General features: G+C 41.2%; 1 protein-coding gene across 3 annotated transcripts in view; it reads right to left on the bottom strand.

The window, feature by feature from the left end:
* The window catches only part of spock3 (SPARC (osteonectin), cwcv and kazal like domains proteoglycan 3), a 44,915-nt gene extending 32,586 nt beyond the window's left edge, over positions 1-12,329 (bottom strand). For 2 of the 3 annotated variants that reach the window (XM_065275013.2, XM_065275012.2), the window contains exons 1-2: positions 12,173-12,329; positions 11,975-12,091 (exon numbers count right to left, since the gene is read on the bottom strand). In XM_065275013.2, coding sequence (XP_065131085.2) covers positions 11,975-12,091 — 117 coding nt within the window. In that variant the 5' untranslated portion in view covers positions 12,173-12,329. Of the gene's footprint in view, positions 1-11,974; positions 12,098-12,172 lie in introns of those variants that run through there. The other variant, XM_065275011.2, reaches the window with a different exon arrangement.
* Positions 12,330-12,649: the final 320 nt, after the last annotated feature.

The raw sequence follows: 12,649 nt of genomic DNA, 5'->3' as shown, positions 1-12,649 counted from the left end.
TCTCGTGAAGATCGGTCTTGCCAGGCGACTTTGAAAGAACGAACTCAGAAGGTCGTGAGAACACAGAACGCACTTGTGAGAATTGAGATGTGTGTGATCTTACTGTTGATCACATGATTTCCCCAGATTCAACATCGCAACATTCATAAAGTGACAAACATAACATTATCTACATTGTTATATACATTACTTTATTTTTATTATGTCATTTTGTAATGGAAAATAGGTAAATATACCTTGTCAGGAAATAATAATATAATCTAAAATAAGAAACTCAATTAATGCCAATGAAACATACATTTAAATTTCAAATTTGCGCTTTTTATGTATTTAATACTTAAATTGTTACTTAAGGTTTACTTTAACTCTTTCCCCGCCATTGACGAGATATTCCGGCTTTCCACAATACCACTATTATCCACCAGGTGGCGCACTTCCGCTGCTTATACAACCCGGAAGTAGCGCCTCACATGAGAGAGAGAGAACTCCGTGTATGTTTTAAAGATCGCTCTGCCTCTAATCTCTATCAAAAGTCCTTCACAAAAATTTTATTATCTCAGCTTTTTGCTCAAAATTGGGTGTTTTTGAAGAAACCTACCCATATCTGAGAGGTGATAAAAAGAGAACTAATGAAAGTAGGAGGAAACATTTTTTGTTTGTTTGAAAGCAGAGGGTTTGTTCTTTCATATGATATATTGTTTGTTTATATATTTAAAGAAGACAATTTTCTGGAAGGCATTAAACTTTTTTGAAAATCATGAAAAATGCTGGCTGGCCTTTTTTTTTTAAAAACACTGGCGGTAAAAGAGTTAACCAGCGTCTCACTCTCGCGCGCGCTGTGCGTTGTGCACAAGGCCGCCTTAATGCACGGGCTAACCTGGGCTGAAGCCCAGGGGCCTCCCAAGTTCACGTTCATATTGTTTTGTAACTTGTCAGGTTATCTGTCAATCACTCTAACTGCACGTTACATGGCTGCTGATTGGTCCGTGGTAACTTACCGTGAAATAAAATATCAGACGTAACAGATTGTTCTATTTCGCGTAATATAATTAAGTGCGCGTTGTCAACTTGGCATTCCTACATGTTAGACTGAGTGTGACAGAGAAACGGGAAATAATCCACCAACGAATGAAAGAGTAATTTCAGAAATTTCATTATAAGCACTGAGGTGCAGGTCTCTCTCTCTTTCGCGCGCGCTCGCTCGCTCTCTCTGTGTTCGCGCAGCTGGGTCTCTGGCATGCAGAAGTCTCTCCAACTGTGCGCAAGATACTGTGCCGGCAAATAAAGAAAGGAGTTCCCGCACATAATGCTGTTCGTTGTTATAAAGTTTAAGTTTACTCGCGTTTATATCAGTGACGCGTGCGCAGCTGGAGCGCTGTAGTTTGACGCGACGTTAGCTCACAGTACACACATCTGTTGGTTTAGAAAGACGACGCAACGGTAAATGTGCAATTCAAAGCGCGACAAGACCATCGCAAATGATCATCCCCTGATAGCACCATTCATATTTATAATCTCCTTATCTAAAGATCTTATATACAAGTATGTTCCCTGTGTGTTTTGTGCATATTTATACGTGTTCGTTTTACATGCGTAGTATGCATAAATACTAAATACAATGCATACTATATCTTCAATAGCCTACAAATAACTGATTAAAAAACAAGATTCTGTCTATAAAGACTTATCTTTTGTTAACATTTGTTCTCGCGTGTCCTCGCGTGCTTTAGTGTATTACAGTAAATACAGTAGTAGTTTCGGCCATTAACGTGTTGTTGATTGTTTTCGGGCGTGGCCAACGCCAGGAGAGTATTTAAACAGCAGTAAACAGTTCAGTCTTCAGGTGAAGCAGTTATCAACAGGAGTCCACAGAAACGTGTAAGTGTATTTGATTTTAGACTTGTGAAGTTTTAGCGCAGTGTCGTTGCTAAGAAACGCTCTCTTGTTTACCTTTGTCTCACGTGCTGCAATCCGCGTTTGTTCTTGCGTGTCCTCGCGTGCTTTAGTGTATTACAGTAAATACAGTAGTAGTTTCGGCCATTAACGTGTTGTTGATTGTTTTCGGGCGTGGCCTGCTGAGTTTCAGCCCACATTTGAAGCACTTATAAAACCAGTCAGTCCACCGCGGCAGCGGTCGCGTGCAGCCCTCGTCGTGTGAAGACCGAAGAGTGTAAAGACCATCGACTCTACCTGCGCGACTCCACCGAGCAGGGACACCGACTGGGCACTTAAGTATTGCACTTTTTGTACTAACTTTTTCTATTTATCTATTTATCTATATAGCACTCTTTTTCCTCTCTTGTACATTTCCTATTCTTATAATTTTACTATGTGCTTTCAAATCTCTACTGACATTACAACTCTTAAATCTGTTGTATCACGTCGCCGTGGGAGAAATATTAATAACCTCCGCACTCTCCCACCTTCCACTATTGCCTCACTCTCTCTTCCCATTGGCTTATGGAACTGCCAATCTGCTGTCAACAAAGCAGATTTCATAACTGCCATTGCCTCACATTCTGGCCTTTCTGTTTTAGCACTTACTGAGACATGGATTAAACCAGAGGACACGGCCACTCCGGCTGCCCTCTCCAACAACTACACTTTCTCACACAGTCCTCGCACAACAGTAAGGGGTGGAGGAACTGGTCTGCTCATCCCAAAGGACTGGAAATTCCAACAGCAAACCCCCTCATGTGACAGCAACTCTTTCGAATCGCATATTGTTACTATCATCCACCCTACTAAAATGCATTTTTTAGTTATCTATCGCCCCCCAGGTCAACTTGGACACTTCTTGGAGGAGTTAGATGTACTTCTGTCTTCATTCCCTGAGGATGGTACTCCTTTAGTAGTACTTGGTGACTTCAATATCCACCTGGAGAAACCACAGGCAGCTGACTTCAACACCCTGACTGCGTCGTTTGACCTCAAGCGAGTCCCTACTTCACCAACACACAGGTCTGGTAATCTTTTAGATCTTATCTACACACGCTGTTGTTCCACCTACCACACCCAGGTCACCCCACTTCACACATCTGATCACTTCCTAATTACTCTCGACCTCGACCTGACTCCCCCTGTCGCTACATACGATCCCCCATTGGTCACGTTCAGGCGCAACCTGCGCACGCTCTCTCCCTCCCGCTTATCCTCTGCGATTGTTTCCACGCTGCCCGCTCCCAGCCAACTCTCTCTGTTAGATACTGACAATGCCACAGACTCACTTTGTTCCACTCTTACATCCTGCTTAGACACATTATGCCCTCTGACATCTGGACCGGCCCGGGTCACACCTTCTGCTCCTTGGCTAACTGAGGTTCTCCGTGAGCATCGCTCCACACTCAGGTCTACAGAGAGGAAGTGGCGCAGATCGAATGATCCTTCTGATCTCTGCCTCTATCAGTCTCTTCTTGCCTCCTTCTCCAAGGATGTCTCCTCTGCAAAGACCCTATACTACCATTCAAAGATTAACAACTCACCTGACTCTCACACTCTCTTCAAGACCTTCTCTACCCTTCTTTGTCCCCCTGCCCCTCCACCTTCGTCCGACCTAACGGCTGATGATTTTGCTTCCTTCTTTGTGAAGAAAACAAAAACTATTAGCAGTCAGTTCTCCGAGCCGCCGCTTCTTGCGCATTCTCAAATCCCTGAGACATGCTCCCTTCCCTCCTTCTCTCTCCTATCCGAAGCAGATGTTTCCAAGGTCTTGGGTTCTAATCATCCGACTACCTGCCCGCTAGATCCCATACCCACCCATCTCCTCCAGGCCATCTCTCCGTCTGTTATCCCTGCTCTCACTCACATTATCAATTCATCCCTTTCCACTGGCACCTTCCCTGTAGCATTTAAAGAGGCCCGGATAACCCCGTTGCTGAAGAAACCCACTCTCAATCCTGCTATGCTAGAGAACTACAGACCCGTTTCTCTACTTCCCTTCATTTCCAAGACTCTTGAACGCATTGTGTTCAACCAGCTCTCCACTTTCTTCACACAAAATAACCTCCTGGATAGCAATCAGTCTGGATTCAAAAGTGGTCACTCCACTGAGACTGCGCTGCTATCAGTCATTGAGGCCCTAAGGCAGGCAAGGGCAGCCTCCAAATCATCTGTGCTGATCTTACTGGATCTATCTGCAGCTTTTGACACCGTCAATCACCGCATCCTCCTGTCGACTCTCATGTCTATGGGTGTCACTGACACAGCGCTTTTATGGTTCAAGTCGTACCTCTCAGATAGGTCATTTCGGGTATCCTGGAGAGGTGACGTCTCCGAACCCCAACGTCTAGATACCGGGGTCCCTCAAGGCTCTGTGCTTGGACCGCTGCTCTTTTCGATATACATGACATCCCTGGGCTCTGTCATTCGGAAACATGGCTTTTCCTACCACTGCTATGCAGACGACACTCAACTCCACTTGTCGTTCCACCCTGATGATCCTACGGTTTCTGCCCGCATCTCGGCATGCCTGAGGGACATCTCACTCTGGATGAAGGATCACCATCTCCAGCTTAACCTTGCGAAGACAGAACTGCTTGTCATATCATCCGAACCAAAGATTCAGCACAACTTTTCCATTCAGCTAGGTTCCTCGACCATCACGCCTTCCAAGACGGCCAAAAACCTGGGAGTGGTCATTGATGATCGGCTTAGCTTCACGGAGCATGTTGCCAGCACCGCTCGCTCTTGTAGATTCATCCTCTACAATATTAGGAAAATTAGACCTTTCCTAGATGAGCATGCTACGCAGGTCCTGGTCCAAGCTCTTGTCCTGTCCAGGCTGGACTACTGCAATGCGCTACTGGCAGGACTTCCAGCCTGCACGACCAAACCCTTACAGATGATTCAGAACGCAGCGGCAAGAGTGGTCTTCAATGAGCCAAAGAGGGCGCACGTCACTCCTCTCTTTGTCAAGTTACACTGGCTTCCTATAGCAGCCCGCATCAAATTTAAGGCTCTGCTCCTGGCCTTTAAAACCACCACTGGGTCAGCACCCCCTTATCTTCGCTTGCTTATAGAGCCTTATGTACCCTCTCGATCACTGCGCTCTGCCACCGAGCAACGACTTGTGGTACCGTCTCAAAAAGGGAAGAAAACACTAACGCGTACCTTCTCAGGAACTGTCCCACAACTGTGGAATGATCTGCCGGTCGTGACACGATCAGCTGACACTGTAGCTGTCTTTAAGACTCGGCTAAAAACCCATCTCTTCCACCATTACCTAACTTCCTAATTACAGATTTACTATCTTTATTTAGTTACCCTTCTCTTTATCTCTTTCTCTATCTACCTTCCTCTTTATCTAAAAAAAAAAAATAAAATAAAAAAAAAATAAAAAAAAACCTACTAACATACCCTTGGCTATGTATATTGTGTTGGACTTGATGAGACTATTTCCAGTGCACTTATGTATTGCTGTTCTTATGTTGCCATAATTGCTTCTATTGTTTACCTCACTTGTAAGTCGCTTTGGACAAATGCGTCTGCTAAATGACTAAATGTAAATGTAAATGTAAACATTAATGCATTTTCACTTTAAAACTAACTTCTTATATTTTTTAAACTGTGCTGAGCATTTAGTTAGTGAGTGGCAATTTTCTGCAAATTTGTATATTCCAAAAACTATATAAACATAAAGCTTATAAACATATATACTCTCACACATTTTGGTTTTATTTTCACCAAGTTGCTGTGTGTGTTTGTTAAGTGTCTTGTGTTTATGATCAAGTGGGCTCAGTGTTATGTTAATAAAGATATTATGGTGTTTTCTGGGTCAAAGAGGGAAAACTCACTGTTTTATGTATTGAAAGAAACTAATGCATTATGTGATGTAGATTACCTAGATATTTCACTATTTTTTTTAAATGAGACTATAAATTGAGGGTATGGGGGGCCTCCAAAACCTCTCAGCCCCAGGGCCTCACATTAGGTTAAGGCGGCCCTGGTTGTGCATAGCACTTCCTTCCTCCACTCAATGCATCCTCGATATTAAGAACACATCCGGGAATTTTCATGCGCCCTCTGTATTTGCGTTCTTGAGAATTGAAATTGAACTTCAACGGCTAATGATGACCTAGAGTGAGACAGCAATAGATTTTTGTAGTGACCATTTTGTGTCATGCCAACTTAGGACTTGGCATTGAAGGGGCTTAGCTCCTTACCTAAATGTGACCCTAGACCAGTGGTTCTCAAACTGGGGTCCGGGGCCCCAGTTTTATGACATTTTATAAAATACATTCATTTATCATGAATTCTGTGTAATTAAACCTTAAAAACTAAGGCTACTAACCAACAGCACTCATGGTATAATTTAATATGTTTTGTTTAATTAAAATGTTACCTTTTAGAACAAATTTGTCTTAATTTTCTTTGGGGGGGCCGCGAAGGAATGCACCGTACATAAGGGGGGCCACACACTGAAAAAGTTTGAGAACCACTGCCCTAGACCACAAAACCAGTTGTAAGGGTCAATCTTTTTTTTTAGATTTATACATCATCCTAAAAAAATAAGCTTCCCGTTGAAGTATGGTTTGTTAGGATAGGGCAATATTTGGCCGTGATACACCGATTTGAAAATTTGAAACTTGACATCGAAAAAATACTAAATATAAAGAAAAACAGCAACGTATATTAATGAAAAGGTCTGTTTTAGCTCACTCTATATACTGGCTTACTGCTGTAATGACCTTTTTGACTGATTAGTAGAAGTTGTACGATTTTACATAAATCAAACTTGAATAGGAAATCCCAAAGGAACTTATTTGATATATTTACGGTAGGAAGTTTACAATAATCTTCATGGAACATGACCTTTAAATAGTATACTAATGATTTTAGGGTGATAATTTTGACCCATGCAATGTATTTTAGGCTTTTTCTACAAATATACCTATGCGACTTACTACACAAATATAAAATGAATATATGAGGAACTGATTGCTGAGTACTTGGACCCGAATACAACCCGAATGTTGCAGTGACATGGTTCACAGACGACCCCCCCCCCCCCCCAAACGTGTGGTTCAGTTTCTTACTTTTTACATACTTTCCTAATTTTTAATGTTTCTTTTGCCAAAAAAGCTTGGATGAAGTTAGAGGGGTTTGGAGCTTAAAGGATAATTCCTGTATTTAAGTTTGTTTGGGATGAAATACAGTAATGGACACTGAAATTGGGTCGTGTCTTGACTTTTTGACTCGTTTAGAAGCGTCTCTTGACTGCTTCAGAATGGAAGTCAAGGGCCATGCACAAACATGTCATTAAAACAACACTTAACGTTCATTTTCAAAGCTGTGCTACTCACCGAGTGGTTTGTGGTGTTCCTTGATGATTAAAAACAAGTTGTGTAGCGAAATACAGTTTCTGTCGTGTTTTATTTGGCATTTTGTAAAATTCCATTGACTTCTCTTGGAAGACTCATTGCTCGCTGATATATCACTCTGCCACCGGAAACGGAAAATGGGTCTGTTTACATGTGGTTGTAGTTTTTTCGCTCGGTTTCTCTCAGATGGCTCAGAAGTTGAGCTCGATTGTGACTGTCTATACGCTAGACACTGAGTTCCATTAAGCATCCTTGTACGGCAAAGTGGTTGTCGCCATCAAGTGGTCGGGAGTGTGCTAACGCTTCAGACTCAAATATAGAGCGGAAGTATATACGCGGTTGTGAGGTATCTGAAAAAATTGTTCCACTATAGCAAATAACACGGATTGAAATCATACATTGTGCCGATATATTAGTTTTTAATCATCAACGAACACCACAAACCACTCGGTGAGTAGCACAGTTTTGAAAATGAACGTTAAGTGTTGTTTTAATGACATGTTTGTGCATGGTCATTGACTTCCATTCTGAAGCAGTCAAGAGACGCTTCTAAACGAGTCAAAAAGTCACGACATGACCCACTGTCAAAATTTCAGTGTCCATTACTGTAGTTCATCCAAAACAAACCAGAAAGGAGACTCAAAGTGTTAAATACCGGAATTATCCTTTAAGACAGTCAAATTTGTTAAATACCAATGAAATGACTAAAATTACATTTGTGAAAATAAGGCATTTCAATTACTGACTAATATGTATACAAAAGAGATATCCCGCACACATTCAATTACTGACTAATAACCTTTTCATTGCCATTAAAAGTGAAATTACTGAACCCAAACATGATCAAAAATGCTAATTTACATGAAACATGTCAGATGCAGGGTTTGTATCTGAACTCCTCTTTTCTTTCTGACAATTTATTTAAAAACTAATTCAAATAGAATCTATTTGACAGCAGATGTTTTCCTAATGGTGGATTATTTAGTGGACTTAGTCTGTAACTTTTTGTGAGATCCAGTCAGTCCCTTCTGTCATTGTGGTGACTCCCAGATCTGACAGGCAGCCTCTCATTTCATACCAAAGTAAACACATGATGGGTGAGTGGCCCTGTCGCTCTATAAGAGTTAACCGAGCGAGTCTTCCCAAGTTGTGGATTGATGCAGAAATTCTCCACACTTTCTTTCAGTCTTCTCTTTTGACATAAGCCTGAAGTTGATAGAGATGACAGAGAAGTCAGAAGTGCTTGTTTGTGTATGTGAGAGAGAGAGCCCGGAGATGTTTGACGAAAGGGATGATTACCAATGGCCATTTTCAGCCTGTCAATCTCACAAAGCCTCACACATACACACACATCACCGATCAAAGGCCTGACAGCATCAACCTACATGTACCACGCACACATACACACACACGCGCTGTCTCAGTGCTTAGATGTGATTGGGGGTCTGTGATTTTAGTGCTCGAAGGATTTTGGTAATTGCTTTGCTGTAAGGGCCAGTTGATTAAAAAAAATCCCATCAAGCCACGTTGGCTGAACAACTAATCTGAATAAATCACTTTCTCTTTACTGATGGCTTAAAGCGTCACATGGAAAGTGTAATCTTTGATGTGCCTTTCAGAGTAAAAGAGTAATTGTGTGGCCTGGATGGCTTTTATATTGAGGTACATGTGTACTGAATTTAATTTGCCTTAAAGGCACAATGCAAGATGTTTGCATTAAAATATACAAAAATACTAACAAAGTTATAGATTCTTCCCACATGTGTCTTGGGTTATTCCAAGGTTGAATCCACAGAATTTGCCTTTAAAAAAAAATAATAATTCCGCTCCTTTTCACGAGATCGCTTGTTAATGCCGTCATGTTTAGAAACCAAATTCTTGGCTGCGTCTGAAAACTAATGCTGCGTTCACACCAGCCGCGATAGAGGCGTCAAGCGCAAGTGATTTCAATGTTAAGTCAATGTGAAGGTGCGTTGATGTGCGTCTGGAGGTCTCGCCGCGCGAATGAGGCATTTAGCGCGGCACAGTAGAATTCCGTCTCATTCAATTGTCTAGTTCGCACGAATGGTGCGAATTTAGTGTTGCCGCAGGAAACGCGTGAGTTGAAAATTTTAAACTTTGGTGGAAAAACGCACCGCATTAACCAATCAGGAGCTTGCTCTAGTAGTGACGTGATTGCAGGAAGTGGGTGGAGTCGCAGAAGTCCCTCCCATGACGCGAATTTCCACGTGAATGTCTCGATGACTAGAATTTCACGCGTGAATGAAGCGAGTAAACTCAAAATGTTCAAGTTGCAAACTAGACGCAGTAGACGCAAATTTGATACCTCAAACGCGGCTGGTGTGATCCCACAGTAAGGCAGCTGGGTTCTTGCCTCGCTGCCTTGTGAGGCAATGACTTTGGCGGCATGAAGGCAGCTCCAGGAAATGCATTCAGACAGCTTTCATAGGCAGCGTAACAAAGTTCTGTTTGAAATATAAACGGAGAGCGTCTTTGTGATAACTAACCCATATTTGAAAACTAAACTAATTTCAATGCTAATACTAATTTCTCGCTAGAAATGCAATCAAAAGGTGTTAAAAGTGAAAATAGTAGTTTATTTTCACTAAATTTGTGCTCCGGCTGCTTTCTTGGCCCCTATTTTATTTTTTCGAACTCAACCAGGCTGGACCAATCACATTCGCTGCGCATGCCCACGCATAGAATTATGCTACAAGACGATGAAGGTATTTCAATAGACGGAAAGTTAACCAAACATTGGATTCAGACGTGCCTTGATGCCTTCGATTGCTGCCTCCGAAGGCAGCATTTTAGAGATTTCGGATGCAGCATTTGCCTTTGCTGCCATAGAAACCATAGAAGTGTTTAATGTCATGTGGCACTGTGCAGATTGATTGGCGTATGACATCAAACTATCTTTTGAATCGCTCTTGCGATAGTTTGATGTCATAGGCGGGGGTTACATTTTGATGTAGCGTTATAAAACTTGTTTTTAATGAATTATCCATGAACATAATTTGCGAGTCCTGTTGGATCACTTTCTATTGACATTGAAGGCTACAACTCCCATGGTTCCACGCTCTTTATCAACATCATCAAGCTGCGGCCATTGTTGTTTAGCAACCCTTAGCGCTGAAAATTACATTAGCATTGAAAAATACAAAATGACATGCCTTTAATGATTCTGTAAGCTTAATAGATTTTTAGCTTTCACAGGCATGCCAATAAGACAGATTGAAACTGATTATGCTATTTGACTGAATTTATAAATGGTGAACATTAGAAGTAGAAATCTCTACTATCTCTCTTTTGGTGTTTGTAATCAGGTAGTAAAATGATTTCTAATTGGTCATCATCTGTGTGGTAGACCAGTATCACCCATGTCTTCACTACATCCCTTTTTATAAACAGCTTTATCTCAAATGGACACACAGGAGGAAACGGAAGTCATCTGGTCCAGATTATATCATTAATGCCAATTTACTTTATTATCTTTCTTTATAAAAGACCTTTGTTGTGGAACACAATCACTTCTTGATCTGGTTGTGCAGAGACTATTACAACTTACATTTAACAGAACATACAGTAGATAATATGCATGTGTATGCAGACGTCAGATCTCCACTGGGGTCGTCACAAAGAAGATGTTTTGGGATACAAGGTTGGTTAATGCTAGACCCATGCCAATGACTAAGTAAGGTCAATGATAATGTAGTATGTCACCAAGTGGATTAGACTATCTTTGTCTAACACATGCACAACACGTATAAAACAACAACAAAGCAGTGCATAGAAGAACCATTTTTGTTTCCTCAAAGAAACTTTTTAGGCAAATCTTTTTTTTAAGAATCTTTACCACTACAGAGAGCCTGTTTTGCAATAAAAAGCGTCTTTATGAAACCACATACACTCCATCATCTAATGAAAAGTGTACGTAGGTGAAAATTGTATGCTTTGTTTGTAACATACACAAATTTCTTTCAAATGCATCTTCCATAAAAAGTGCTCTGACTGATGGATGCAAAGCCTAATATACTGTAGCTCAAAACTTCATCCTAATGTTTTAGTACATGAATGTTTAAAATATTTGAGCCTTCTGTCACTTACACTCTTAATAATAAAGGCTCTTAATAGACTTCTTTGCTAAAAAGCTAGAAGCATTTTTGGTTCCCCAAAGATCCTTTCAGGGTTATTCAAAAAAACATTTCTTACTTTTGTATAGTTAGTACCTTTTCCCATGACACGAACGTTTGTTTATTTAGTAAAAACAACATCTTTATGGAACCAAACAGCCTGACAAAGAACGTTTAAGAACCTTTATTATTTTTCAGAGTGTAATTGACTGTCTTCTCGTTTAATACACATAAAAAAGCACAAAATAGGATTTAAACAGTGCGTAACTCAGGCTTTACACAGGCCAGACTGAATCATATGCTTCCTCTCAGTTAAACGTATTGTAGTTACACGAGTCACACATTTGAAACACTCAAACAACCCATACAGACCGAAATCAATACAATTATTTTATTGGCTGTGACTCAAAACCTCGTGAGCTGCCTGCCTAGACAGCATCGAATCGAACGCGTCTACGATAACCAAAAAAGCTGTCTAGGTAGACGTCTAACTAGACTTTAAGAAAAAAACCTGCCACTCACATCTCTAAATTTGTCCCATCTCCCGGTCAACCATTTGTCGTCCAAAAAATTGTCGTTGCGGGCAGAAGCTCCGGCGATGAGCAGCGCGAGCGCGCACACGGCGATCAGCACACGCATCTGCATCGAAACAGAGAAATAAACACTCACGCGCACTACATAATATTCAATTGCGTTAATAACATACAAAATAACGCTTACAATAATCCGTTATGCGTCACCTTCACCAGGAAAATATACGCGCTGTCATTGACTGAAGATCTCCGTGCTGAGACTCAATTGATCTTCACCAACCTCTCTCTCTCTCTCTCTCTCTCTCTCTCTCTCTCTCTCTCTCTCTCTCTCTCTCTCTCTCTCTCTCTCTCTCTCTCTCTCTCTCTCTCTCACCCACTCTCTCCCTCGCTGAAGCGTATGCTCGTGAAGGCGGACGTGGGCACGCGTTCTTCCTGCGCGCTTGTTTCATATTCAGTGTCCAATCCTGCTCTACTTACACAGGGAGTATATACGCACATCTATTTGACAAAATTTTCAATAAAATACTGTTTTTAACGAATTTAACTTGAATTGTTTTCTCTTTTCTGTATGGGGACGTGGGCTGTTAATTTCATTTATAAATAATGTGCATTAATTGAAATAGTTTCTATCATCTATGGTATACTTGAATATTTCTAATTTGAT

Source organism: Paramisgurnus dabryanus, chromosome 4, assembly GCF_030506205.2.
Source record: "Paramisgurnus dabryanus chromosome 4, PD_genome_1.1, whole genome shotgun sequence".
NCBI lineage: Eukaryota > Metazoa > Chordata > Actinopteri > Cypriniformes > Cobitidae > Paramisgurnus > Paramisgurnus dabryanus.
This window is presented reverse-complemented; position numbering and strand designations above follow the sequence as displayed.